This window comes from Narcine bancroftii, chromosome 1 (assembly GCF_036971445.1).
Source record: "Narcine bancroftii isolate sNarBan1 chromosome 1, sNarBan1.hap1, whole genome shotgun sequence".
Classification (NCBI taxonomy): Eukaryota; Metazoa; Chordata; class Chondrichthyes; order Torpediniformes; family Narcinidae; genus Narcine; species Narcine bancroftii.
Window position 1 is genome coordinate 444,936,064 of NC_091469.1, and position 26,461 is coordinate 444,962,524.

Sequence of the window (26,461 nt, forward strand, 5' to 3'; positions counted from 1 at the left end):
CTCTCCATATAGCTTCCACATCCTTCCTATAATGAGTTGCCAGAACTGATCATAATATTCTAAGTGTGGTCTCACCAGAGATTTGTAGAGTTGCAACATGACCTCTTGACTCTTAAACTCAATTCCCTGACTAATGAGGCCCAGCATCCCATAGTCCTCCTATTATACTGCGCAGCAACTTTGAGAGATGTATGGATTTGGGCCCCGAGGTCCCTTTGTTTTTCTACACTGACCATTATCCGTGTACTCAGCCTTCAGGTTTGGCCTTCCAAAATGCATCACCTCACACTTCTCTGGATTGAACTCTATCTGCCATTTTTCTGCTCTGTGTCCTGTCTATATTCTTTTGTAACTTGCAACAAACTTTAACACTATCTACAACTTATCCACACTTCATATCTTACTGCTCTATCCTTCCACTTCTTCAGCTTTCATCTAAGTCATTTATAAAAATCACAAAGAGCAGGGGTCCCAGAACAGATCCTTGTGGAGTTCCACCAGTCACTGACCTCTAGGCAGAATACTTTTACAAGGCAATGCTGAATCTATACAGCCAATGTTCCATGAATCCCAAGCCTCATAACTTTCTGAATGAGTCTCTCATGGGGACCTTGTAAATGCCATACAAAAATCCACATATACCACATCTGTGGAGGAAGCATATTTCTTTTGTTACCTCCTCAAAAAACTCAATTATGCTCGGAGGCATGACTTTCACTCTCAAAGCCATGTTGACTATCCATGAGAAGACTACTCCAAATGATCATAAATCTATCCTTACAAATCCTCTCCAGTAGTTGCACACCGGTAGTAAGACTCCAGTAGTAAGACTCACCAGTCTCTAATTCCCAGGATCTCCTTATTTCTATTTTTAACCAAGAGGACCACATTTTCCATTCTCCAATCCTCCCTTTAGCGAAGTAGAATGTAAATATCATCACCAATACCCCAGCTATCTTTTTTTTTTCCCTTCAATGATTGTATGTGTATTATTGTAGATCAAGCTAGTAATCCAGAATATTTAAGTATCTTTTATGACAACTATGTTAATTATGCTTCTTCGTGCTTTGGTAGTGTGATTATGAAGACCATTTTCCTTGACCCCACTCCCATTGTATTTTTTATTGAAAATGTGTGATTTTCATCAAACTATCAGTGAAGTGTGAACAAATCTGAGGAATTTTATGGACAGTTGACCAACAAATTGTTAATGGCCTGATACCCTAATTGTGCCATTAATTTTAAGAACACCTGCATCATAGCAATTTTCAGATTCAGAATTTGTTATTAGCATGTCATGAAATTCATTGTTTGGTGGCAGCATCACAGTGCAAACATTTCTTTAAACCGTATTTCAAATTATATTAAATTCTATTCATTGTTCATTTAGAAATCTGATGGCAGAGGGAGAGGAGCAATTTAAAACTGTTATGGAAATATTTGTATATATTGGTTGATTTGTCCTCTCATTGGACGTTGATTGCACAGTTTGCCGCCCATTTGCTTGTGTATCCCATGTAGGATTTTTAAGATGCGGTAGTATAATAGTTATGTTACAATGCAAACCACTTTTTTAAAATCAAGACCTTAAGATCACAGTAGTTCTAAAAGATTTGAGCAGTTTTGTTACTAATGTAGTAACAGTTAATTTCAGATTGCAGTGATTAAAGCCCCATAGTTTAGATTGATCCTTCAAATGCTGATCAGGAAGTTATACAATCCTATTGTAGTTTTTTTTTGCTGAATTGGCATGGTGGTGAATTATTGGGTATTGTGCTCTCAGCACAATCTGTGATGCAATTCCTGCCATCTCAGCTGTACTATCCTGCTTTACTGAGTTCATTTACGTCAATGTTGGTCTTTCTGGATGCAAAATTTGGAATGGTTTTATTGAGTCGGCTCTATCCAATTTGCAGGATAAACTTGAAAAAAAATTAAGCAAACAGAATTCCATTGCAGCAAAACTGATCTGTTTATTATTGTGGTGATTTGCAAACATCGTTGGGGATATTTGTGGGTGGTGTATGGGGGACATGGTAACATAAACATTTGTGCTTTTTTAAAAACATTTCATTCCTTCTACTAATGTTGTCTTGTGGCAGCTGTTAAGAGCCATTTGATAGCTTTCCCCAGACATCAGGCATGATTCATATTTTTTTCCCTCCCCTCTTACTCCTATTATATTTCCAGATGTATTTCAGGAGGTTTGGCTAATATCTTTATTACAGATTACTGTATACATTCATTTGTTCATTAAGACCAAATATTTAGATATTTTAGAGTTCTTTTTGCTGACTTTAGCAGGACAAATTTAGATCTGATGTGGCTTTGAACTTGAAAACATCTGAAGAGATGCTTTGAATAAAAGCTTTCCGACAGAATCTCCTACACCAATGGTTCTCAACCTTTGTTTTCCCACACATACCACAATCCCTTACTAACTACAGAGCACCTATGGTATCCTATTTGGAGTGGGCGGGGGGTGGGGGGGGGGAATTAAAAAGGTTGAGAACCACTGTTCTACATCTTGCAATGCAGCCTGGGTGCATCAGACCCAGGGGATTTATTTGCTTTTAAGCCCAGACAGACATCTCGTAACTGTTGATGAATTTGGAAGATTTTGCAGATACAATGTTGGTAGTCTCTCTCCAGAGCTTTGAGCTGCCTGCTTAGGCAGTCTATATTTCAGATACTGAACAAGTATCACTGTTGCCTGTGACCACGATGTGCTGAAATTGCCCCATTTCTCGCCACGGACATTTTGCAAGGTCTGTTTTCTCATCACCTTAGGTGACCGAGTCGATGAGAACTTGGTCACCCAAACACGTGCATATGCAAGTGATAATTGTGGCTTTCTGATCCTGAAAGGAATATTTTAAAAAGCACGATAGATATTGGAAAGAATAAACAAAAAATGCTGGAAACATTCAGCAGGCCAGGTAGCATCTGTGGAACAAAAGCTTTGGATGGATCAGGTTTGGATTTTATCTAGTCTCTCCAGTCACATTGCTGGGCACAGTTATGAATGGCTCCGTATACCTGCCCGTGTTCTGGTTCTTGGCTGCGTACCTGCCCATGCTCCTAACTATGCTGAAAACCATAGCTGAAAGCCTGGGCTCTTTTCTCATCTGTACAAATTGGAAAACACCAATTAGTCTATGAAGCTGCACTGTCATGAAGGAGGGCAATTTGGCACACAGTTTTAACATGGAGATGTCAAAAGTCAGCTAATCATAGAAATGGTACTGTTAAATGGAAGTGGCCAGAAAAATAGGAGGAACGTCAATGAAAGTGGAGGATTGAGAGGTGGGGCAAGGGCAGACACTGCTAGTTTATACTGCTCTCAGCCATTCTCTGGTTCCTCATGTCTTCTCACTGAGCTGAAACTCCAATCAATGTTTCAACTTTGGCCACCAGTCTGCTGATCACTTCACCAATGTCTCCTCCACCTTGGTTGATCTTCCACTTTCCCAGCCAGCCAGCTCCATCCCATCCCAACTCCCAGCCTTGTTTCCCTTTGCTTTTCCCTACCCACTAACTTGCCATGTTTCAGCCCTTCCTTTCCATCCCACTCTCATGCCTTCTAGTGCTTCCTTTCTGCCAGTACTTTGGCCTGTATATTTTATTATCCCTGCCATGCCAGTGCTCTCTGGTTCGGGCTCTAATTTCCCTCTTCCTTTGCCAGCATTTCCTAATTTCAACTAGTACCTCAAGTATTTTACTCATCTTCCCTTTTGGTAAACTGAAGTAAGCTACAGTTTTGTTTCAAAAAGCACATTTCAGCTAACTTTTCATTGGCTAGGCATTACTGAAATCTACTGTTTTGCCAAGTCATAACTTGAACACAAACTATTTGGGTGTTCATTCTATTTTGCCATGTCAACCTAGCATTAAGGGAACAATAAAGTTTTCTTTGTTGAGAAATTTCTGCAATGAAGATGATTTTATCATTGGTTTGCCTTCGAAGGTATAGTTATTAAAAAAAACTTTGGGTTTTGTTTAAGCTGCACAATTTCCCTGTAAACCTTTGTTGTGTGTAGTCGTACTCATAACATTTAATTGTATAGCAGTATTTTAATTGTACAGCAGTTTGTGATGTATCTTTTCGAATTGTTTTGAACAACTGATTGATTTTCAAAGTACTCTTGTTGATGCGTAAATGTTTTCTGTTTTGCAAAAGAAAAGCTGCCTGATGCAAAGGGTTGTGCAATTTTTGGATTTTGCCATACAAAGTTTGTAGTTGGAGGAACTTTGGAATTTTCAAAATTAATTTTGCATCAAATTCATAGCATTTTCTGAAAGCCCTATTTAATAGAATTGAAATTTACCTGATATACCTAGTGCTTACTTTAGCTTAAATAACAGAAAATGGTGCAAACTAAAAGCATGTTAAGCAGTATTCTTTGTTAACTAGTGTTAATGTTTACCACTTTGTTGACAAATATTCTTTAAAATCCTGTATTGCTCAATTAAATTCCAGAAATCCATGCCTAGTAGAGCATGATTTTATATAGAAAGAGATAGGGCCCTCCTATAATTTAACTTGGCTGCATGCACGCTGCATTTTCATCCATGTGGAAAAATAGGATGCAGTGTCTTGTGTTCAGCGGGACCAGTGTGGGGACCAACAGGCCACCAGAAGAGAGCGGGACCAGTGCGAGGAGCGACAGCAGGCTGCTGGGAGAGGGCGGGGCAGCGGGACCAGTGCAGGAACCAATAGCGGGCCGCAAGGAGAGTCTCCTGACAGCCTGCCACCAGCCCCCAACGATGGATGTTGGTGATGCTAGTGAGCCACACAGCAATGATGATCACTGTTGCCGTTACTCACCATTATCACCCTAATTTCAACTTTGCATCTGAGGCCCGGGGATATTTTTAAGCCATTTAAAAAAAAAATATGCCATCAAATAGAGTAAATGTTTTAAGCTGTATTCTTTCTCCTCAACTCATTTTGTATTGCTTATACAGCCACTCGGATTTAAAAAAAAAATTCATTAACAGTTTGTTGTTGCCAAATTTAATTTTATTGCTATAGCTTAAGTACTGGTAGTTTACATGACAAAGTGTTGGGATTTGGTTTATATATTTAAAACTGTAAATAATGAATAATAATTCTAATGGAATAAAATTTTTGATCTTGGCATCTCACAATCATACAAAGACCTGTTACTCCAATTCATTGTCATAAATGTTTGTGCCAAAGCATGGCTAGAGGAAGAGCAGAAAAGTTTGATTTGGGTGTGAAGAAAATGCTATTTAATGTATTATTGTTAGATGCCTAGGTTAAAAATTGAATTCTATTGGTGGATTTGAAAAATTGCCGTGTCGTGGACCTTAGCTCTTGTATACAAGTGAGCTGCATCTGTTTTCCCTCCAATTCTGCTTGATGAGCCTTCAACCTGGCTCCTGCCCTTTCCGATCCTTGCTCAAGTGTTTCTCTCACCTAGTGACCCTATCATATCTTCACACAAACGCTAAACATACAGTAACCCTCCATATGGAGACTCGAGGTCCTCCGGTGGAAGCACGGGCTCGTAGATTACCCTGCACTGTCTTAATATCACAAAATCAGAATTCGACTACATGCAAGAGTTGGGTATAATCCACAGATCTGACACCTGCAGGTAAAGGTTCCATCATTGTCACATAATACTACATTTAGAATGTAACAAACATGAGATTCTTTAACTTTTGTCTGCTGTAAGGCAGGCAGAAAGTTGCCACTTTGTCCAGCATCCCTCACAGAAGCTTACAGCACCATTGCATATGGTTCCAAAAAAAATATCCTGGAGATAGGCAGCCTTGTGGTGAAAATCATGCCCTGAATAATTCTACCATGCCCGAATGATACAACCTAGGCCTGGATTTGAGAATGGCTGCCTATGTCAATGTGTTTGGAAAAAGTCTTCAAAATGTATAATGAAGTTGATCTGACCTTCACATAGAGTGGACCCTGTCTGTTCTTATCAAACCTTACTCCCCCTCTCCCAGCCTCATGTGCATCCTGCAAAAACAAGCACACATCTCTACTCGCCCAGAGAGATTTGGCACTTGGGCTTCATCCTACAATTTTCATCGGACATACAGCACATCAAAGTAAAAGAGAATGCTGTGGCCATCGCCCTGTCCCGGTGTGACATTGATAGCTTACATACAACTTCCTTTGGCTTGGCTTCGCGGACGAAGATTTATGGAGGGGTAATGTCCACGTCAGCTGCAGGCTCGTTTGTGGCTGACAAGTCCGATGTGGGACAGGCAGACAAGATTGCAGCGGTTGCAAGGGAAAATTGGTTGGTTGGGGTTGGGTGTTGGGTTTTTCCTCCTTTGTCTTTTGTCAGTGAGGTGGGCTCTGCGGTCTTCTTCAAAGGAGGTTGCTGCCCGCCGAACTGTGAGGCGCCAAGATGCACGATTTGAGGCGATATCAGCCCACTGGCGGTGGTCAATGTTGCAGGCACCAAGAGATTTCTTAAGTAGTCCTTGTACCTCTTTTTTGGTGCACCTCTGTCTCGGTGGCCAGTGGAGAGCTCGCCATATAACACGATCTTGGGAAGGCGATGGTCCTCCATTCTGGAGACGTGACCTACCCAGCGCAGTTGGATCTTCAGCAGCGTGGATTCGATGCTGTTGGCCTCTGCCATCTCGAGTACTTCGATGTTGGTGATGAAGTCGCTCCAATGAATGTTGAGGATGGAACGGAGACAACTCTGGTGGAAGCGTTCTAGGAGCCGTAGGTGATGCCGGAAGAGGACCCATGATTCGGAGCCGAACAGGAGTGTGGGTATGACAACAGCTCTGTATATGCTAATCTTTGTGAGGTTTTTCAGTTGGTTGTTTTTCCAGACTCTTTTGTGTAGTCTTCCAAAGGCGCTATTTGCTTTGGCGAGTCTGTTGTCTATCTCGTTGTCGATCCTTGCATCCAATGAAATGGTGCAGCCGAGATAGGTAAACTGGTTGACCGTTTTGAGTTTTGTGTGCCTGATGGAGATGTGGGGGGGGGGCTGGTAGTCATGGTGGGGAGCTGGCTGATGGAGGACAACTTCTGTCATCAATTTCACCACCATGGCTCGTGCACAGCACTCCAAACCCCATCTCATCTGGTATTGCAGGATCAACACTGGTCTCCATCTAAGGCTCCGATAGCTCAGTGGTTAGAGCAATGGTCTTATAAATCAGGGGTTGGGAGTTTGTTCTTTGCTGGGACCTCATTTCTGTGAGGGGTGCTCTTCTTTACTGTAGACAGTTAAAGAATTTCATGTAAGTTACATTCTAAATGTAGTATTACATGACAAGAATGGAACTTTTTAAAATCTTTTCAAGATGTGACCCTGGATGAATCAGGTGAAAAGTTAGTCTGCAATTTTTTTTTCCACAGGATGCCCTAGGCTTTTTGTGTCAGCTGCTATGAGGCAGAAAATTTTTGAGTCTCTTCAAAATCTATCGCATCAATCAAACTAGCTACGGAACATTTTACCTGACCTCATGTTAAATGGGATGTTGGATTATGACCAAGAACCTGCTTGCCGTGTCTTCAGAAACACAAAATCCAAGCTGGTGGATTTTGTGTTCCGGATTCACATTTCCAGCACATTAACCTCGACTTGGTAGGCCTAATTCCATCATCTTAGGATATACTTATCTGCTCACATGTGAAGACTAAACTATTAGGTGGCAGGAGTCCATTCCTATCGATGACATATGTTGGATTCCACTATTACAATGGAACGACAGTCTCAGTTTAAGTTGGCATTGTTCTGAGTTCTCACTGATCTTCTGGACACTACCTGTATTCACGCTGCAGCTTACCATCTACAGGCTAACGGCCTTGCTGAGCATTCCCATCAACAGTTGAAGGTGGCATTAACAGAAGGTGGTGATGCATATTCGTGAAATGAACATTTGCCTATGGTTCTCCTTGAAGTGCCTAATGCTGTTAAGGCAGATCTTGTGTGTTTAGTGGCGGAGCTAGTACAGGTATCCGCCTCTTCACGTTCATGATACATTCTGTGAAATTGGGTGTTGTGTGATGTGGACATTGTGCAAACACCATCGTATATATGGGATACGGTAGTGTAAACTTTTTATTTGTAAGTAGGGATCAGTGTGGAGATCAACACAAGGCTGTGGGCAGAGAGTGGGGCAGTAGGATCAGTGTGGTGACTGACACAGTGCTGTGAGAAGTGAGCAGGGCAATGGGATCAGTGTGGGTGGGGACTGACATGGGGCATTGGGTTCAGTGTGGAGACTCACACGGGGCTGTGGGCAGAGTGGGGCAGTGGGATTAGTGTAGGGACTGTCATGAGGCTATGGGTAGAGAGTGGGGCAGGTGGGATCAGAGTGGGGACTGACACGGCTGTGGGGAGAGAACGAGGCAGTAGGATCAGTTCAGGTTTTCACAATTTCCTATTGCTAGTGATCACTTTTTCTAAATTGTTGCAGACTTGCTCATGGAAACTGAATAATTATGGGACCATGGTCACATATGCAGTCGGATGCTGCCTGAACGGATGTTATGCAGTGCATACCTGTATATGGCAGTACGTTAACCTTGCTTGGCGAGTTTGTGAATCCGAGTCTGAGCCCAGCACTCTATGATCTAGCTAGTTATGTTGATCATCTTCAGGAAAACATGAGATTACTCCAACCTACTTCAATGTAGCAGGCGTCACATGCAATGTATGTGTCGAATGATTTACAACGCTGTACTCATGTGTGCCTCTGGCATGATGCTGTTCGCAAACCACTTAAGCCTGTTTACGATTGTCCTTTTCATGGCGTTCTTACGACGCCATCCGCACACTTTTGTGATTGATAGGAATGCAAAAGCTGACACAGCTTCCATCGATAGGTTGAAGCTGCCATATATCACTCAATGACCTACATTCTGTGTTGGAGCCAGGGTCAGAGGACCAGTTGCACCCTTGCCAGTCGGACCATACATCGCCTGTCTTGCACTATTGTAAGAGGTTGGGCCAAACTGTCAGCCTTCCTGACCTTTACTTAGTGGCATAGTCTAATCCGTCGCCTCCTTGCACGGCTCAGAGGTTGAGGGGAGGGGGAGAGGGGGTTGCTGTCACGGTCGTGTACTTACCTTTGTCGGGAGGGGTGCCGGCCACCACTGATGATGTAAGCAATGTCACATAATTTAAGATTGAGCTCTGTTACATTTTTATTGGTTGCAGTCAATCAAATTGAGAGATTGTAGTACAGGTACTATAGAAAAATATAAGGATGAAAGCATGAATCAGTGAATTGAAGGTGTATGTAGGAAAAGGAAAATGAGTTCCAGTAATCTTTGGCTTGGCTTCGCGGACGAAGATTTATGGAGGGGGTAAAAAGTCCACGTCAGCTGCAGGCTCGTTTGTGGCTGACAAGTCCGATGCGGGACAGGCAGACACGATTGCAGCGGTTGCAGGGGAAAATTGGTTGGTTGGGGTTGGGTGTTGGGTTTTTCCTCCTTTGCCTTTTGTCAGTGAGGTGGGGTCTGCGGTCTTCTTCAAAGGAGGTTGCTGCCCGCCAAACTGTGAGGCGCCAGGATGCACGGTTTGTGGCGTTATCAGCCCACTGGCGGTGGTCAATGTGGCAGGCACCAAGAGATTTCTTTAGGCAGTCCTTGTACCTTTTCTTTGGTGCACCTCTGTCACGGTGGCCAGTGGAGAGCTCGCCATATAACACGATCTTGGGAAGGCGATGGTCCTCCATTCTGGAGACGTGACCCATCCAGCGCAGCTGGATCTTCAGCAGCGTGGACTCGATGCTGTCGACCTCTGCCATCTCGAGTACTTCGACGTTAGGGATGTAAATCTTAATTTAAAATTACTGGTATTTGTCAAACTGCATGGTTAATTGGGTTATATTTTAATATTTATTTACAGACAGCACCAGCGAGATCAGAATCTCCAGTATATGCAAATTTGCAAGAACTGAAAATATCTCAAGCTAACCTACCCCCTGTTCCCACTAGTCCTCCCGCACAACTTCATGGAGACTGGGAGGCACATAAAGATACTACAGGACGCACATTCTATTACCACAAGGGAACACAGGAAAGAAGTTGGAAGCCACCTCGATGGGCAAAAGATTCTGTAACTAAAGACGATAACCAAGTGGATTCTCTCAATCGTGGAGTAAGTATATGTATTAAAAAACTCAGATTATACATGGTTGTGGTATCACGTTTAATAATTCTATTTATTACTTCATTAAGTTTGAGAATACTCTCTCAGCTGAAGTGTCATTCAACTAGACTGAACTTGCCTTAGATTAGCAGGGAGACTCTGGATAGATAATGTCCTTCAACTAATGTAACATTAACTTATGTCACTAATAAGTGGGCTTGTAGGATCAGACCTATATCAGATGCAAAGAGATCAAGGAGAAATCCCAATTGACCTTGTCCTCATCAGTCTACCTGTGGTAGTTGGCTCTGGCCATGTCATTAAAATTCTCATCTATTGCACAGTCATTGTAGAGACAAACGTCCATGCAGTGGACCCACTCTGCCAATTCTATAGTACTGCAGATGCTAACAGTTTCCATCCATGAGTCAATGAGGTGCACCAGCATAACAGATTTGAATTCCACCGCAAACTAACATAATGAGCTGGCATATTACTAGTAATTCTATAACCATGCCTAACAATATTCACTTACTTACAAAAGTCCAGTTTTAATTTAATAATGAGAAATAACTGGTAATAATAACAAGTGAATCAGAAGTAGCACCAAATTGTCAACCCAATCAAGTTACAGTCAGGTCTTCATTGTTGAGTTAATAATGAGATCAGCAACTACGTAATCCCACAACAGCTGAATCTGATCAGAACAGTTTGAGTTCTGCCATATTCCATTACGGTTGGTTTTGGCAATTAACCAGCTAATAGGTAGATAAGGCAGTTCTTAAAATTCCCATACTCAACAATGATGGGTGTTCAGCAGCAGTGTTCATGTATGTGCTCTGACAATAAATCTGAACTTTGAGATTTCAAAGCATTCATAGAAGGTATAGATTATAAGCTTCCTCAAGGAATGAGCAGAAAGCAGGCAGGTGACTGCAAAAAAAAAGGCTGGGGGAGAAGGGAGAAAAGGGCTGGAGGATGGTGGGGAGAGCACAGCTCAACTGACAGCAGGCAATAATTAGAAATGGATAGGAATACAGGAGAGGAACAGTGAGAATTGATTGGGGGAGGGGGTGGCTCTTTGTATGGAGAGCTGGCGGAAAGAAGCTAATGAATAAGCAGATGTGTAAGTAGAATTGTGGACAGTATAGAGGGGTGTTAAAAAATATAACAGGATATAGATCAGTTATAGATACTGACAGAAAAATGGCAGATGGGCTTTTATCTGGAGAAGTGTGAATTGTTGCATTGTGAGAGGTTAAATGTAAGAGGTATGTAGTAGGGCTGTAAAATGTTTTGATGTGCAGAGGGATCCAGTCGTCAAGGTCCATAGCTCGTTTAAAGTGGCCATGCAAGTAGATAGGGTAATAGAGATGGCATATATGGTATGTTTGGCTTCAATGCATGAGGCATTGAGTATAAAAGTAGTAAGATCATGTTGCATTGTTAGCCAAATAATTGGATATGATGAGTCCGATTACATGGTGGATATTGAGAATCTGGTTGGGTGGTGCCAGACAACAATCTTGCTCTCAGCATTACCAAGACCAAGAAGCTAATTGTTGATGTTGAGGAGGAGGGGCTAAGGGACCACATACCTGTCTATATTGATGCGAAGGAGATGGGGGAAGTTGGAGCCTTCACATTCCTGGGAGTCCATATTTCTGAGAACCTTTCCTGGATCCAGTATATTGAGGCAACTGTGAAGAAGGCACAGTTTAGGAGCCTGAGGAGATTTTCATGTTGTCAGATACTATGTCAAATTTTCACAGATGCACTGTGGAAAGTTTACTGGCTGGTTGCATTACAGCCTGATTTGGGATTTTGACTGCTCAGGAATGCAGAAGATATAGAATGTAACCAGTTCCATTACAGCCTCTGATCTCCTGCCAGCTGCAGAATTCTATGAGGCGCTGTCTGTCTCTATAAGGCAAGTTAGCATGGCAGTTAGCACAAGGCTGTTATATCACCGAGTTCAAATCTGGCGTTGTTTGTAAGGTTCTCCCCGTGTTTATGTGAGTTTTCTTCAGGTGCTCCGATTTCCTCCCACCCTTCAAAGCATTGGTGGGGGGGGGGGGTTATAGGTTAATTGGTGTTTTTGGACGAACTGGCTCGTGAATGAAGGGCTTGTTTTGTGCTGTATGTCTAAATTTAATAATATACAAATTTAACATCATAAATTACTCCCATCATCCTGGTCACAACTCAAAGGAACCTTTGGGCAGAAGGTACAGAAACCTGAAAATCAGCATCTCTATGTTAAAGAACAGTTTATTTCTGACAGCTACCAGACTCTTCAACCACCACGTGGTTCACTAATGATAGATTGCTCAGTCATCACAAAAGGACTGTTGCACTGATGCAAGTCACTTTTTCTTTGTACCAGGATTACTGTGAATATAATCTATATTATGTATTGATTGTCTCTTACTTAATTAAATTAGTTTATGTTGTAGCTTTGTTGTAAATGTGCTGAATGTTTGTGCTGTGCTCGTGTTGTGTGGAATACAAGCTTCCATTTCGTTAGACCCAGAGAGAAACAACGGACACCAGTGTTTTCCCAAATCCAAAGAATGAACCCTTTTATTTATAATTAGAGAACTATTTATAGTATTTACAATGCCCTTGTTCCCGAGGAAACTCGCGAGCCATCTCACACGTGACTGGATTAGTTCATTGATGAGAACTGGTAACAGCCACTCCTGGAGATGGTGGGGTTGTTCTGTTTAGGGCATTCTAGCAAGTTTTTATTTAGAATCTGTTTGGCTGCAGCAAGCAAGAATTTTGGTGCATTTGTACATTGCACAATGTGTATGACGTTAAACTTCTCCTCCTCCTCATCATCAACTCTATAAAACGTTTTCTTGGCCATGCTTGGAAGAAATGTGGAGTTCTTTCTAGTCACCCCATTACAGGAAGGATGGGATGGCTAGAAAGGCTTTGGAAAGGTACAAATGATGTTTATTAGGATATTCTCTGGTTTAGAAGGTATGAGTAATGGGGAGAGATTAGCAAACTTGGATTGTTTTCTTGTGATATGGGAGGCTGAGGGGTGACTTGACAGAAGTGTATAAAATTATGAGAGGTATTCAAAATCGTTTCCTCAGGCCAAAAGTGTCACACACTAGAAGACCCATGTTTTAGATGAAGGTGAAGAAATTTAGGAGATGTGTGAGGCGACTTGCACAGAGTAATAGGTGCTAAGAATGGACTGCCCGAAGTAGTGGTGGAAGCAGATACAATAGTAGCATTTAAGAGGCTTCTGGAGAAACATGTGGATTTGGAGGAATAACAATCAGGTATAAGCAGCAGCTTTTAAGTTTGATTTGGACATCATGTTTGGCACACTCATGGATCGGAGGCTCTGGGCTATGCAGTTTTCTGTATTCTAACAATTCTTTAGCATCTAATTGATATTCCAAGAGAAGTTCTTTCCAAATAAACAATGCTGTTTATGTTTTAAAATTCCAGAACGTTGGCCCAGGATATATTCTGCAGTTTCAGGAAAGTAAATCAGGGTTGGGTTGAATATTTTCAGTTCTTTGTTATGAATGTTGGTCAGTAAAATTGATTAATGCCTAAAGTGTAGATTGTGGAATAAGAAATTTGTGCAAAATTTGTTTTTCTCCATCAAGGATTTAATCCAGGGGCAGGGAACCTTTTACCATGTGTGGGCTGGATGATGTGTCAGTGGTTGAATGGCGGGCCGCTCTGATGCTACCATAAATGAAATAAATACTGAAACACAGACACTATGTAATTTGTTTTCAATTGTACATTATGTACTTCAAGCATAGACAATATATCAACATTACTGATGATAATTTATGAAAAAACAATGAGATCAACCATATTACTTCCAAAAAGCTATGATGATGCATTTTAGGCAGGGTGGGCACCAGAACAAGTCTTAGCAAGGGGTAGGGGGTGGGGGGGCACTTACCATGTTAAATGCAGCATCGCGGGGTCCATAATCCGTCTGCGGCCACGTTTCTTGCACGCATCCACTCGTACCGATGGATTGGAGTACCCCTCTCTAGCGGAAGTGACGCAAGTGATTCCGGTACTCCAATCCATTGCACATGTGCCAGAGGGCACTAGTGCATGCACACAAGAAGAAACATGGCTGCACACGGGACGCCGGAAATGGAGGACAGCCAGACTGTCCATCCTAAAGCCGTGGGTTTTATAACTCCGTGGGTTTGGGGGTAGGCAATGCCTGTGGATGCCCCCCTTAGTGCTGACACTGATTTCAGGTCGGGGAAGGCATCTTCAAATCTGGAAATGCATCAAAATGAACAAGTTGGTCATTAAAATGGCATAATAAAAAAATAATAGAAGTCAAAAAGGAGAAAAATGAGTCACAATGAAAACCAAATAACTCCAAAACAGACAGCAGCTCAATCAGTGGGAAACTTGATTTTATTTGTTGTTTGAAAGCATTTCAATATTGGGTGACATAGTTGTTGATATCAATAACATGACATCATCTAAATGGGCATTAGTCATATTTGTTCTCAAGTGGTTCTTGGTGTACTTCATTTTTGAGAACAGTTGCTCACACAAGTATGTAGTACTAAACAGTGATGCCATCTTTTTTGCTTGCTCCACCAAGTTTTTATAATTCCCATATGGAAGAAGATTTTTGTAGAATTCAATCAAAGACACATAATTTGCATTAAATTTGAATTTCAACTGATCACTGAACTGCACCGCAATCAGTTCCATCTGAAAATTTTCTGGTATGGTTTCCACATCCACACTGAATGGAGTTGCAAACAGCTTGAAGTCACTTGCATGCAAATGAAAATCAGCAAAACGAGACAAAATCTCATTTTTCAAGTCATGGAGAACAGTCACAAAAGTATCTAGATTATTTGGTTTGCCTTTTTGGAGATCGGGAAAATGCGCAAAATTTGTTTTTTTTTAAATAAAGCTAGCTTTCCCACAATCAATGTTTTGTTTCAAAGGCAACAATGTGTGCATACATCTCATGCATCAGCTGATATTTTCCTTGAAGTTGCAAGTTCATGTTGTTCAGATGAGACGTAACATCCTCCAGAAATGCCAAGCCTGAAAGCCAATCGAGATCGTGAAAATCAGAGGCCTCCTCGTGCTTGCTTTCAAGGAATGTTGCTACTTCTTCATGGAAGGCAAATACTTTTTCCAGCATTGTTCCACGAACATTGCAAAAATAAGCAAGGTCACCATATTCAGCATGTCCTTTCAATAAAAATTTTTGGAATTCATGATGTTTCAAACCAAAAGACAGAATCAGATTAACTGCCTTCACGACAATGTCATTACATTCTTTAATTTGAGAGACTTTGCATACAGCCTCTTGATGGAAAATGCAATGTTCTTTTTAACATTGTGTGCAATTCTAAGGTCATTCATGTGTCTTTGGAGCAAAGCAATGGTGCCTTTTCTCTCTCCAAACATTGCTGATGCCATTCATGTATCTTTGGAGCAAAGCAATGGTGCCTTTTCTCTCTCCAAACATTGCTGGTGCTCCATCAGTTTTTATGCCAACTAGTTTTGACAGATCCAGCTTCATGTCTGCTATCTTTTCCTGCAATGCTTCAAAAATGTCTCCTCCTGTGATGGTGTCCTTTAAAGGGATTAACTTAACGAATTCCGTAACAATATCAAAACTTGACCTTATCCTTCGAACAAAGACTGCAAATCGAGCAATGTCTTCAAAATCTATGCTTTCATCAAATGCAATGGAAAAATTTTCACAATTGTTCTTTAAACGACCTCTGAGAGGACACAACTCGAGTTTCACTTGGATAAACTCTCTTCAAAGGCATTTCGAGTGTAGTGAAATATAAAAGAAAATAAAATCAAATAGATAATTAGCTGAATAAAAAATATTGATATAAACTGAGGAAACAGAAATTAAAAAAAAAACCTAAAAACTCACTTTGGGCTGATTTCCAGTACAACCGGTGAACCTTTTGAAAAAAACGAAGAGAAAACTAGATCTGATGAAGAATAAATACTATGCAACAATTCAAGTTCTGAAACAAACTACTGGGTGCAGCCATGACTGTGATTGCCTCAGGGTGGCAACTATTAACATTTTGGGTATTTGCTGTTTACTAAATTTTAAAAAATATAAGTAACAATATTGTTGGTCCTTTTTAGTTCCACATCTATTTTTTTGACATTTAATGAAATTTTTTGCATTTTGGAGTTTTTTTGCACTACTTGTACTGGCAAGTTGGGTGCACATAGTACTTTTGCATTGAGTTACAGGCCATAGGTTGCCACCCCTGGTTTAATCTATTGCTTTCACTCGCTTCTGAAAGTTTAAAAAAAAAATAAATGTTGTTTGGATTAATTTTCACAGTTATTTTAATTCTGTAATTATAGATTTGTTTATTATGTAATGACAGTTTTGTTATTCACACAATTATTACAGTGCCTTTCAATTACAGTAAACTCAATTGTGGTGTTAAATTTAAATTCATGTTTACATGTCCAGTAGATATTATTGGAATGCTATGCTTTCATAGGTTACTAAATCTTTCTAACACTGTATAGTTAAGAGATTTTAGATGTTATCAGAAGGTTGAAAAGCTATTTGAATTTTGAAGCACATTTCTCAAAAGTTGTACACATTATATACATGCTCCCCCCATTTTGCTTGCATTCAGTGCAGCAGATGCATGTGCCAAGTAATCAAAGTTCACATTGATGAAATGCACTGGGATGGACGGTTGGCATAGCGGTTAGCATAATGTCTTTACAGTGTCAATGATCAGGACCGGGGTTTGAATCCTATGCTGTCTGTAAGGAGTTTGTACATTTTCCCTGGGGACTCCAGTTTCTCCCCACCATTCGAAACAGGGTTGTAGGTTAAATATGTGTAAATTGGGCAGCACAGGCTCATGAGCTGAAATGGAGTTGCTGCGCTGTATGTCTAAATTTAATTTAAATTTATAAATTTGTATTTGCCATATTCTCCTATTGATTAAGTCAGGTGACTACAAATTTGCTACAGTGGCTAGAACAAAACTTGTGAAAGAATGAGTCTTGCACCTACCATTTGGATAGAATAGTGCTATTCTCTGAAACGTGTACAAAAAAAACTGAAACTTTAGTATTAAAAATTATAAAGTTAGAGTCATAAAACTCAGGTTAGACCACAGGTGGAAATTCTGTCCTGTTCTAGTCACCTCATTACAGGAATGATGTGGAAGCTATGAAGAGGGTGCAGAGGAGTTTTATCAGGATGTTGCCTGGATTGGAGAACATGTCTTTTGAGGCAGGGTTAACAGAGCTAGGGCTTTTCTGTTTGAGGTGAAGAAGGATAAGAGGGGACTTAATGGGGGTTTAAAAGATTATGAAAGGCATAGATAGGGTGGACAGCCATTTTCCCAGGGATAAACCAGCAAAAACGAGAAGACATCTGTACAAGGTAGGGGTGGGGGAGGCAGGGGTAAATTTAGGGAATCAAAGGCTTGTTGATCCAAACCAAGGCTTTTATTAACTAGAAGATTGGAGCATATCACATGAAGGTCGACCAGTCCAGAATGACCTGGTCTGTCTAGGAGCAACCTTTTAAGACCTGCCAGTAGGCGTGGCTACACTCTCAGCCAATCACAGTCATCCTACACTACAATCTGTACATATACACATTGGTGATAGAATCGGTCCTATCACAGTGCCTTCAGGACAGGAGACAAGATCAACTATGGCTGAACTCTCCCGTGCAATCCGAAAGGCAAAGCCTGGGTATGTACAGAAGATCCATAGAGAGCTGAACACCTTCTATGCACAGTTAGACGAGAAGAACAGGCTGATGCCAAAGAAAGCTCCTTCTCCCGCAATGAATGGGCCACTTGCATAGCCGCGGCCGAGGTGAAAAGAATCCTCTCCCAGGTGAACCTACACAAGGCATCGGAACCAGACAACATACTCGGGTGGGTATTGAGGAACTGTGTAGATGAACTGACTAAGGTCCTTACAGACATCTTCAACACATCACTGCAGCAGTCCATCATCCCTGTGGGTTTCAAGACAGTCACCATTATCCCAGTACCAAAGAGGGTGACAGTGACAGGCCTCAATGACAACTGACCTCCACCATTATGAAATGCTTCAAGCTTCTGGTGATGACATCAAAGCTCACCTCCCAGAAATACTGGACTCATTTCAATTCACCTACTGATGGAACCATTCCACTCATGATGCTATAGTCTAGTCCCTCCACTCTGTCCTGTCCCGCTGGAGAGTGATGCCCCATATTGCCAGGCTGCTGTTCATTGAATTTAGCTTGGCATTTTTAAAAAGATCATACTGCAGAGGCCAATGAAGGAGCTGTCCTTGCTGGGACTCAACACCTCTCTGTGTAACTGGATTCTGAACTCCTAACAGAAAGAGCACAGTCTATATATTCTGGATAGCAGCAGAATGCCGAGCATCATCACACTAAACACTGAAGCACCTCCAGGCAGAGTGCTTAGCCCTCTCCTGTTCATGCTACTGACCAATGACTGCATCGCCAGATCCAGCTTCAACAGAATCATTGTTTACAGATGACACAACAGTAATTGACCTAATCAGCAACAACGATGAGTTGCGCTACAGAGAAAAGGTGGAAAATCTCATGAAATAGTGCAAGAGTCACAACCTGAGTCGCAAGGCAAAGGAGATAATTTTGGAGTTCATGAGGACCAGAGTCGTCCACCCTCCAATGCACATTAATAGCTCAGTATGGAGAGAGTAGAGAGCACCAAATTCACCAGAGTCCGCTTCAGAAGTAAACGATCTTGGACACAAAACATCTCGCTTGTCAGGAAGGCACAACAGCAATTGGATTTCCCAAGAAGACTAAGACTGGTCAAGCTACCTTCCACTATTCTGTCAACTTTCTGCTGAAGCACTTTTGAGAGCGCCCTGGCCGGCTGCATAACAGTGTGGTATGGTGCTGCAGTACATTAGATTGGAGGTCAATCTACAAGACCATAAAAATGCCAGAGAGAATCACTGGGGTCTACTCCCCGCCCCCCGCCTTCCCATCAATGTGATTTATCAGGATCATTGTCTAAAGAGAGCTCTAAAAATCTATGGGGTCTCCGACCACCCCGCATATAGTACTTTTCAGCTACTCCTGTGGGAAAGAGGTACAGGAGTATCAGAGCCAGATCACCAGGCTGAGAAACAGCTTCTTCCCATGGGCAATGAAACTGCTGAACATCTGCTAAACTTCTCATACAAACCCTCTATGACTCAACTATTCATTTAACAGTAATATTTATTTATTATTAATATTTATCTCTAATAGCTGTGCTTATGTATCGTTTATCTGTAGTGTGTTTTGTCTGTATGTGTGTATGCAGTGTGTTGCACCGATGGCTGGAGAATACTGTTTCATCACTTTGTACTTGTGCAATCAGATGATAAGTAAACTTGAACTTGTGCAGCAATATAACATTGAGTTTAGTTTAAAGTGACAAATTGAACTTGCATCTAGTATTGTTGGAAGTTCCACACTTACTCATTATTATTTTCTTCCATCTCCTAACCAGGTCACTAATTTCTTTTCAATTCCATGATCTTTTAATTTTAGTTGTGAAGTGCTTTGAGATGTTCCAAACCATGAATAATATTGCATATGTGGCTCTTTTGACCTTATAGGCTCTAAATGTTATTTGCCGAATCACAATAAAACCCATAAGTTAATGATGTGCAAGAACATGTCATCTTGTTCCAAAGAAGAAATACTGTATAACTACAAGAACTTGTTGAGTAGCTTTGACATGAAACGTCTCAGGTCACTTCATAAGTAAAACCAGTGGAAAGGGTGACAATCTAAAGGTAACTGATGGCATGAACAAGTACTTGTTTGAATTTTCAGGAAGATTTTAAAAGTTACAAGGGAGCAAAAGATAAAGAGAGGAAGGCTGAGGTAGGTGAAGACATGGCTGTCAAAGAGAATGCACAAATAACAGTGATTGGATAATTAAAGCACTTTGGGAGAAAATGAAGCTGAAAGTTGAGGGTGTAACCATAGCTTCAAACAAGAAGAAAATAAATTGATATTTGTGGTTCCAAGGATTAGATGAAAGTTCAGATCAACAATGTCACAGGTGATAGCTGGACAAGGTTAATGTGGTATAAAATTGTATTAGTTTAAAGGAACTTGCTTGCATTCAGAAAAATATGAAACCTATGATTCCTGGTGGGAGTGACAGGACTTTGAAATGTTTTCATTTATTTAGCCATTGAATTAAGGGGATACTTTCTGTCAAAGGGAAATCTGCATCTACTTCTGTATTTTTTCAGTAACCGCATTCTCAAATGCCTGAAGCTTTCATAATCAGACACATAAGCACAATATGTTACTTCTCTAAATGCTTCCAGTATCACATCACTGAAGAGAACTGTCGCAGCTTTTACTCAAGCCATTCTGATAATCAGTTTGATTTACCACTGCGTGGGTGGTCAGAAGAATTGGATGATCGTGGCCAAACTTTGTATGTTAATGAATATACTAATGAAAAGGTATTGATTTTTTTTCTCTTGTTGATTTGCTTCGCATCTGTCTGCTCTTCATTTGTACAGCTCTTTTTACTGAAGTAAAATACAATAGTAGAGCATAATACATTGGCAATCTCATCCAATTAAATTTTCAACCACTGACAAATTTCCATTTCCTATGTGCAGTAATTAATAGAATGCTCGAGTGGATGTGAAGTAAGTCAATGGGAACTTTCCTGTCATTCAATCGGAATGTTTATTGGGTGGATTTTAAGGGAAGAGAGGATCCCAATTTAAGGGACCAATTACACTTTATATGTCCATTGCTATTTGGTTCAAAGAGCTTTACAATTTTTGATCTTGTTGATTGAAAGAAATTAGATATATTTGTTGGTCTGATATAACAGCTATTTATATATTTTAAATTTAATTATTTGATTATGCAAGATGTTCAAAGAAATTAGTGTTTGTTAAAGATGTAGTCTGTGGTTACTATAAATATATTTTAAAAATATACTGAATTCTTGTAATATAAAGTTTGGTGTTAGTGATTTCTGTTGTCTTTTTCAGTCAGCTTGCAATAAGTTTTTGGTATAATATTGCAAACTAACTTCTGTAGGTGCATTCTCCATTATGCATTTGATGTAATAATTGGTGAGTTCTGTGAACTATTTATAAGTATCTGTGAGCATATTTTTGTTTCTAGTGGATGAAACATATAGATGATCAAGGTCGGCCTTATTATTATTGTGCTGACGGATCCAAATCTGAATGGGAATTGCCTCGGGTGAGTTTGTTACTTCTGTGAGTGCTTGGTGATAATAACTAAGGCTTTGAGCCTTATTTTGGTTATTTTTGAATGACTGAAGTTTCCAGTTGTGAATTTCATATGCTTGATCCATGGTGCAATGAGAAATTCAGAATTATTTATTGGCCTTTCACATGTGATTTAATTTAAGGTAAATTGGTATACCTTTTACAGCTATAAAAATTTGGTCTTCCATTCATAAATGTAGATTCTTTGCTGGAAGATTTTTTGATTGCAGATTTCTCTCTGAGTAAAGCAGAAATAAATTCAAGTTTATCTATCATCTGATTGTACAAGTACCACCTGACCAAACATCATTCTCCAGTCCTTGGTGCAAAACACTGCTAACGCCTACATATCACACATAGAATAAACGACACATATGCACATTGTGTCGTTACAGATATTAAAATAAATATTATTTGTTAAATAAATAGTAGAGTCATGGAGGGTTTGTATGAGCAGATCATCAGTTGTTTAGCAGTTTCTCTGCCCATGGGAAGAAGTTGTTTCTCAGCCTGGTATTTTTAGCTCTGATAATACTCCTGTATCTCATTTCTGACGGGCGTAGCTGGAAGATGCAACACATGGTTTGGTAAGGGGTCCTCATTGATCTTGCGAGCCCTCTTTAGACAATGATCCCGGTAAATCATGTCAAAATGTAGTGAGGGGTGGGGAGGAAAGAAGTTGGCAAGGAGATTCCAATGATCCTCTCTCCCACTCTTGTGGTCCTGTGGTTTGATCTCCGAACTGATGCTCTCCAGCAACTGTTACACGCTGATGCAGCCAATCAGGACACACTTGAAAGAGCTCCTTTAGAAGGTTGACTGCATAGTGGCTGGTAGCCTTGCCCACCTCAGTCTTCTCAGGACGTGCAGTAGCTGTCACGCCTTCTTGACAAGTGAGGAGATGTGTGATCAGGATGGGTCACTCCTTAAGTGGACTTCTAAGAACTTGATGCTCTCATTTCTCTCCACTTCCGAGCTATTAATGTGTTGAGGAAGGTGGTTGACCCTGGTCCTCCTAAAGTCCACAGTCAGCTCTTTTGTCTTTTCCATGTTGAGACATGGGTTGTTATTCTTACACAATTTCATGAGATTTGGAATTAATGCAGCATTTCTTGACATGAATACAGGTGTTGCTGAGTTTGAAAGGGAAATTTCCCTACCTGAATTTATCATAGGTTGGAAGTAATGAAAAAGAGTATTTAGGAAAGGATCCCAGAAACAATTGCGATATGAGAACAAGCAAGTGTAGGAACAGCAGTGAAGAGGTGGCCTCATTGACCTTGTGAGCACTCTCACCTCTATTCAAGTTTATTATCATCTGATTCCACATCTACAACCTGACAAAAGAGCATTTATCAGGAGCACAGTGCACACATACACAATGCACAGTACATGCTCTTCTGTCTATTCATCCCATAGGATGATGATGGTTCCTTTCAGTCAGTTTGTGGGGTTTATACCCCACTCCTTAGAAGGGCAGCATGTGTGTGCATGGATTTTAGGTGAGATGGGGGTTGCACAGGTCCAGACCCACTCTCCCAGATCCAGCAGCATGATGAGGTCCAAAACAGCTGGGGGAAGTTTTGTTGCATTGAATGGCCAGACCAAGCTGTATGGCACGTTTGCTAGATGGCCATTGACTATACAAGAGGGTTCGTCCACTCTTTGACAGGTCTCGTTTTTCATCCTGCAGGGTTTTTAACCACCCTTTGTACCAGGCAAACCTGGTGGAGGAGTCGGTTTAGTTGCTGACCATACGGCAGGTAGTACTGGGTTACATGGTACCAGTAACACTCAGACAAGTGACCTGACACAGTACATGCTAATCACAGATATACATAACAATAATATTTAAACTAAATATATTTAAATATTTTGAGATGATGTACTCAGTTTCTGAATACTGTTCATCAATCTCACAGCTTGAGGGAAGATGCAATTTTCTAGCCTGATAGTCCTGATGTTGATGCTCCTGTGCCACCACCTTGATACTGTGTTCTGGATGGAAAATGTCATCAATAATTCTCTGAGCCTATTTAAGCAATGCTCCTAGTAAATGTTGTCAATAGAAGCAAGTGAGATCCTGGTGATCTTCACAGCCATTTTGATGATTCTTTGCATTGATTTCCAGTCTGATACTTTGCAGCTACCATCTCATGCAATGATGCAGCCAGTCAGGACACTCTCATTTGTGCTCCTGTAAAAGATTGTCAAGATGGAGGCTGGTAGCCTTACCTTTCTCAGCCTCCTTAAGTGTAGACACTGCTGCGGCTTCCCGACTAATAAGAGAGGTATTGTGAGGCTAGGATAGGTTGTCCTTTATATGTGCAGCAAGGAACTTTGGGTTCTCCACTCAATCTATGACAAAACCGTTGATGTGTAATGAAGAGTGCTCAGCCTTTGTCCACAATCATCTCTTTTGTCTTCTCAGTGTGGAGACTCAGGTTGTGGTTCTTGCACCATTTTACAAGCCTCCCAGTCTTCTCTTTGTAAGCTGATTCATTATTGTTGCTGATGATGCCATCTACTGGCCATCATCTATAAATGTCATCTCGGCCTCAACAGCAACACGGTCAGTCTCCAACTATGTTGTCTAATTTCCAAAATACTCGATTTGCCTTATCAAATAATCTTTGAAGCTCATTAGTTTGAAAAATTAGTTTCAAAATTTATCAGTTGATTTTTGTGAAATTGAAAATTAGTAAATCAGAGCTTTCATAATCCAGGGATTGATTGTACGTTTTTCCAATTCTGATTAAATTAAATTTATAAGGGATGATGTATCCATTCTGATATATCTAGAACATTTTTTTTGGGTATCCTGGCCAGCAACTATCCCTTGACCAACAAATCTAAAAATGTTGCTTGAGTGTGGGATCCTGTTTTGTGCAGTGGCATTAAAAACAGTGAAACAAGAAAATCTGCAGATGTGATTATTGCAGTTAATGCACAAAAGTGATGGAGAAACTCAGCAGGCCCCACAGTATCCATAGAAAGCTGTTAATCTGTTTTATCTAGCTACATTTTAAATTTAATTTAGAGATGCAATGCAGCAAGGTAGCAGACCCTTCTAGCACATGAGCCCATGCCACCCAAATATACAAATTAACCTATATACCCCATACATTTTTGGAGGGTGAGAGGAACCCAGAACACCCAGAGGAAACCCACGCAGACACTGGAAGAACTTACAAACTTCTTACAGTCAGAGCTGGATTGGAACAGGACTTGCTGGCACTGTAATAGCATTGCGCTAACTGCTACACTAACTGTGCTGCTCCATTGTTAAAGTTTTTGTTTTTAATTCATAGTACAACTCAGCAAAGCAACAAGAAGTTAATAGTAAAAGCAGAAGCTTGGACAGGAAACCAGAACCTTTAGTATTGACAAATTGGCGACATAGCACATATGGAGTTGGACAATTGGACCTTGAAAAGGTAAGAAATTGCAACTTAAATCATAGTCTTAAATCCAGTACTCCAAAAAAAAATGTCATCAGCATATCTGGTGAGTAACTCAGAAAATAGCCTCCTCTTATGTACTTTCTGTTTCAGAAGTGTTATTGTGCCCATGTTGTCAGAAGGATATGATAAAGGATTGTGTAAATGGGTTTTTATCCTTCAGCATGAAATTTGGATAGAAAAATCTTAAAGTTCAGCAAAATGATGGAGATCTGAAATGAAACCATAAAATGTTGGAGATAAGTTTCTGGTTGCAAACCATTTGCCAGGGCTTAAAAATTGAAAACATGAAATGTGATTTTTGTTTTTTTCTTCTTCACAATCAATCCAAATTTGACTAACCTCCCCCTATTGATAACATTCTAATTCAGGCAACATCATAGGGAGTCTCTTCTGCACCTTCTCCAAAGCCTCTATATCCTTCATTTAATGTGGTGACCAGAATTGCACACAATACTCCAAATGTGGTCGAACCAAAGACTCATAAAGCTGCAACATGACTTGCCAACTTTTACACTCAGTGACCCAGTGATAGAAGCAAGCATGCCGTATCTTTAGCTCTCTATGTATTTGTATTGCTACTTTTAGGGAACTATGGAATTGTAACCCAATTCTGTACATCAATGCTCCAAAGACTACTCCCATTTATTGTTTACTTACTTCTTGCATTTGAACTCTCAAAGTAAATCATCTCACATTGGTCTGGATTAAATTCTATCTGCTATTTCTACACTTATTTTCTAACTGAGTCAGGAAAGTTTCCTCTGGCAATATGTAGAGGGTCCCACATGGGGGAAGGCAACACTTGATCTAGTCTTGGGAATTGGGAAGGACAGGTGGATGGTGTTTGTGGATGAGCCTTTGGGAACCAGCGACCACTCCTCTATTAGATTTAAGATAGTCATGGAGAGAGACGGGAGGACCCTGAGTTAAAATTAAAAATTTGAAGCAAGGCTAACTTTGAAGGCTTAAGAGAAAAATTTGCTCATGTTGATTGGAACAGGTTGTTTGAAGGAAAATTAAGAAAACTGGATGTTTTTAAGTGTCCAGGACATGCACGTTCCTGTTAGAGTGAAAGGCAAAATGTGGAGAAGCTTGGATGATGAGGGAATTTCAAGCTCTGATCAAGACCAGGTATAAGCAGCTGCAATCAAGTATGCCCCCCCCCCCCAACTTATATCTGAAGGAGATTCAAGACTGAGGAGCAAACTTTAAAAAGCATATCAGGAAGGCAAAAGGGGACGGAGGGAATTCTGGCAGATAACAATAAGGATAATACCAAGAGATTTTATAAGTACTGTACATACATCAAATCTGTGTGGAGCCATAAAAGGTGAGCAAAGTCAACAATAAGTATTTATCCTTTAAATCTTAAGAAATGCAATGAGTTCAGTGGAACTTGAGACAATCAAGGGTATTAAAATACCATTTTTAAAAAGTCTCCTGATCTCCCCTGCCTATTACCTCCCCCACTTCCTCCCCAGCAGACCCCAATATCCTTTTGCTTGTGTCCTCCCTCCCATATCCCATACCTTGTGAGTGTGGCCCTATGCAGCTCCTCGTCCCTTCCCCTGCCAT

At 40.6% G+C, this 26,461-nt stretch overlaps 1 protein-coding gene across 8 annotated transcripts in view; it reads left to right on the forward strand.

Annotated features, from left to right (window-relative positions):
* The window catches only part of arhgap12b (Rho GTPase activating protein 12b), a 174,337-nt gene that overhangs the window by 84,492 nt on the left and 63,384 nt on the right, over positions 1 to 26,461 (forward strand). For 5 of the 8 annotated variants that reach the window (XM_069914461.1, XM_069914458.1, XM_069914459.1 and 2 more), the window contains 4 exons: positions 9,873 to 10,124; positions 20,490 to 20,630; positions 21,313 to 21,393; positions 24,734 to 24,859. In XM_069914461.1, the coding sequence (XP_069770562.1) occupies positions 9,873 to 10,124; positions 20,490 to 20,630; positions 21,313 to 21,393; positions 24,734 to 24,859 (600 nt within the window). The remainder of the gene's footprint in view (positions 1 to 9,872; positions 10,125 to 20,489; positions 20,631 to 21,312; positions 21,394 to 24,733; positions 24,860 to 26,461) is intronic. The other 3 variants (XM_069914462.1, XM_069914463.1, XM_069914464.1) reach the window with 3 other exon arrangements.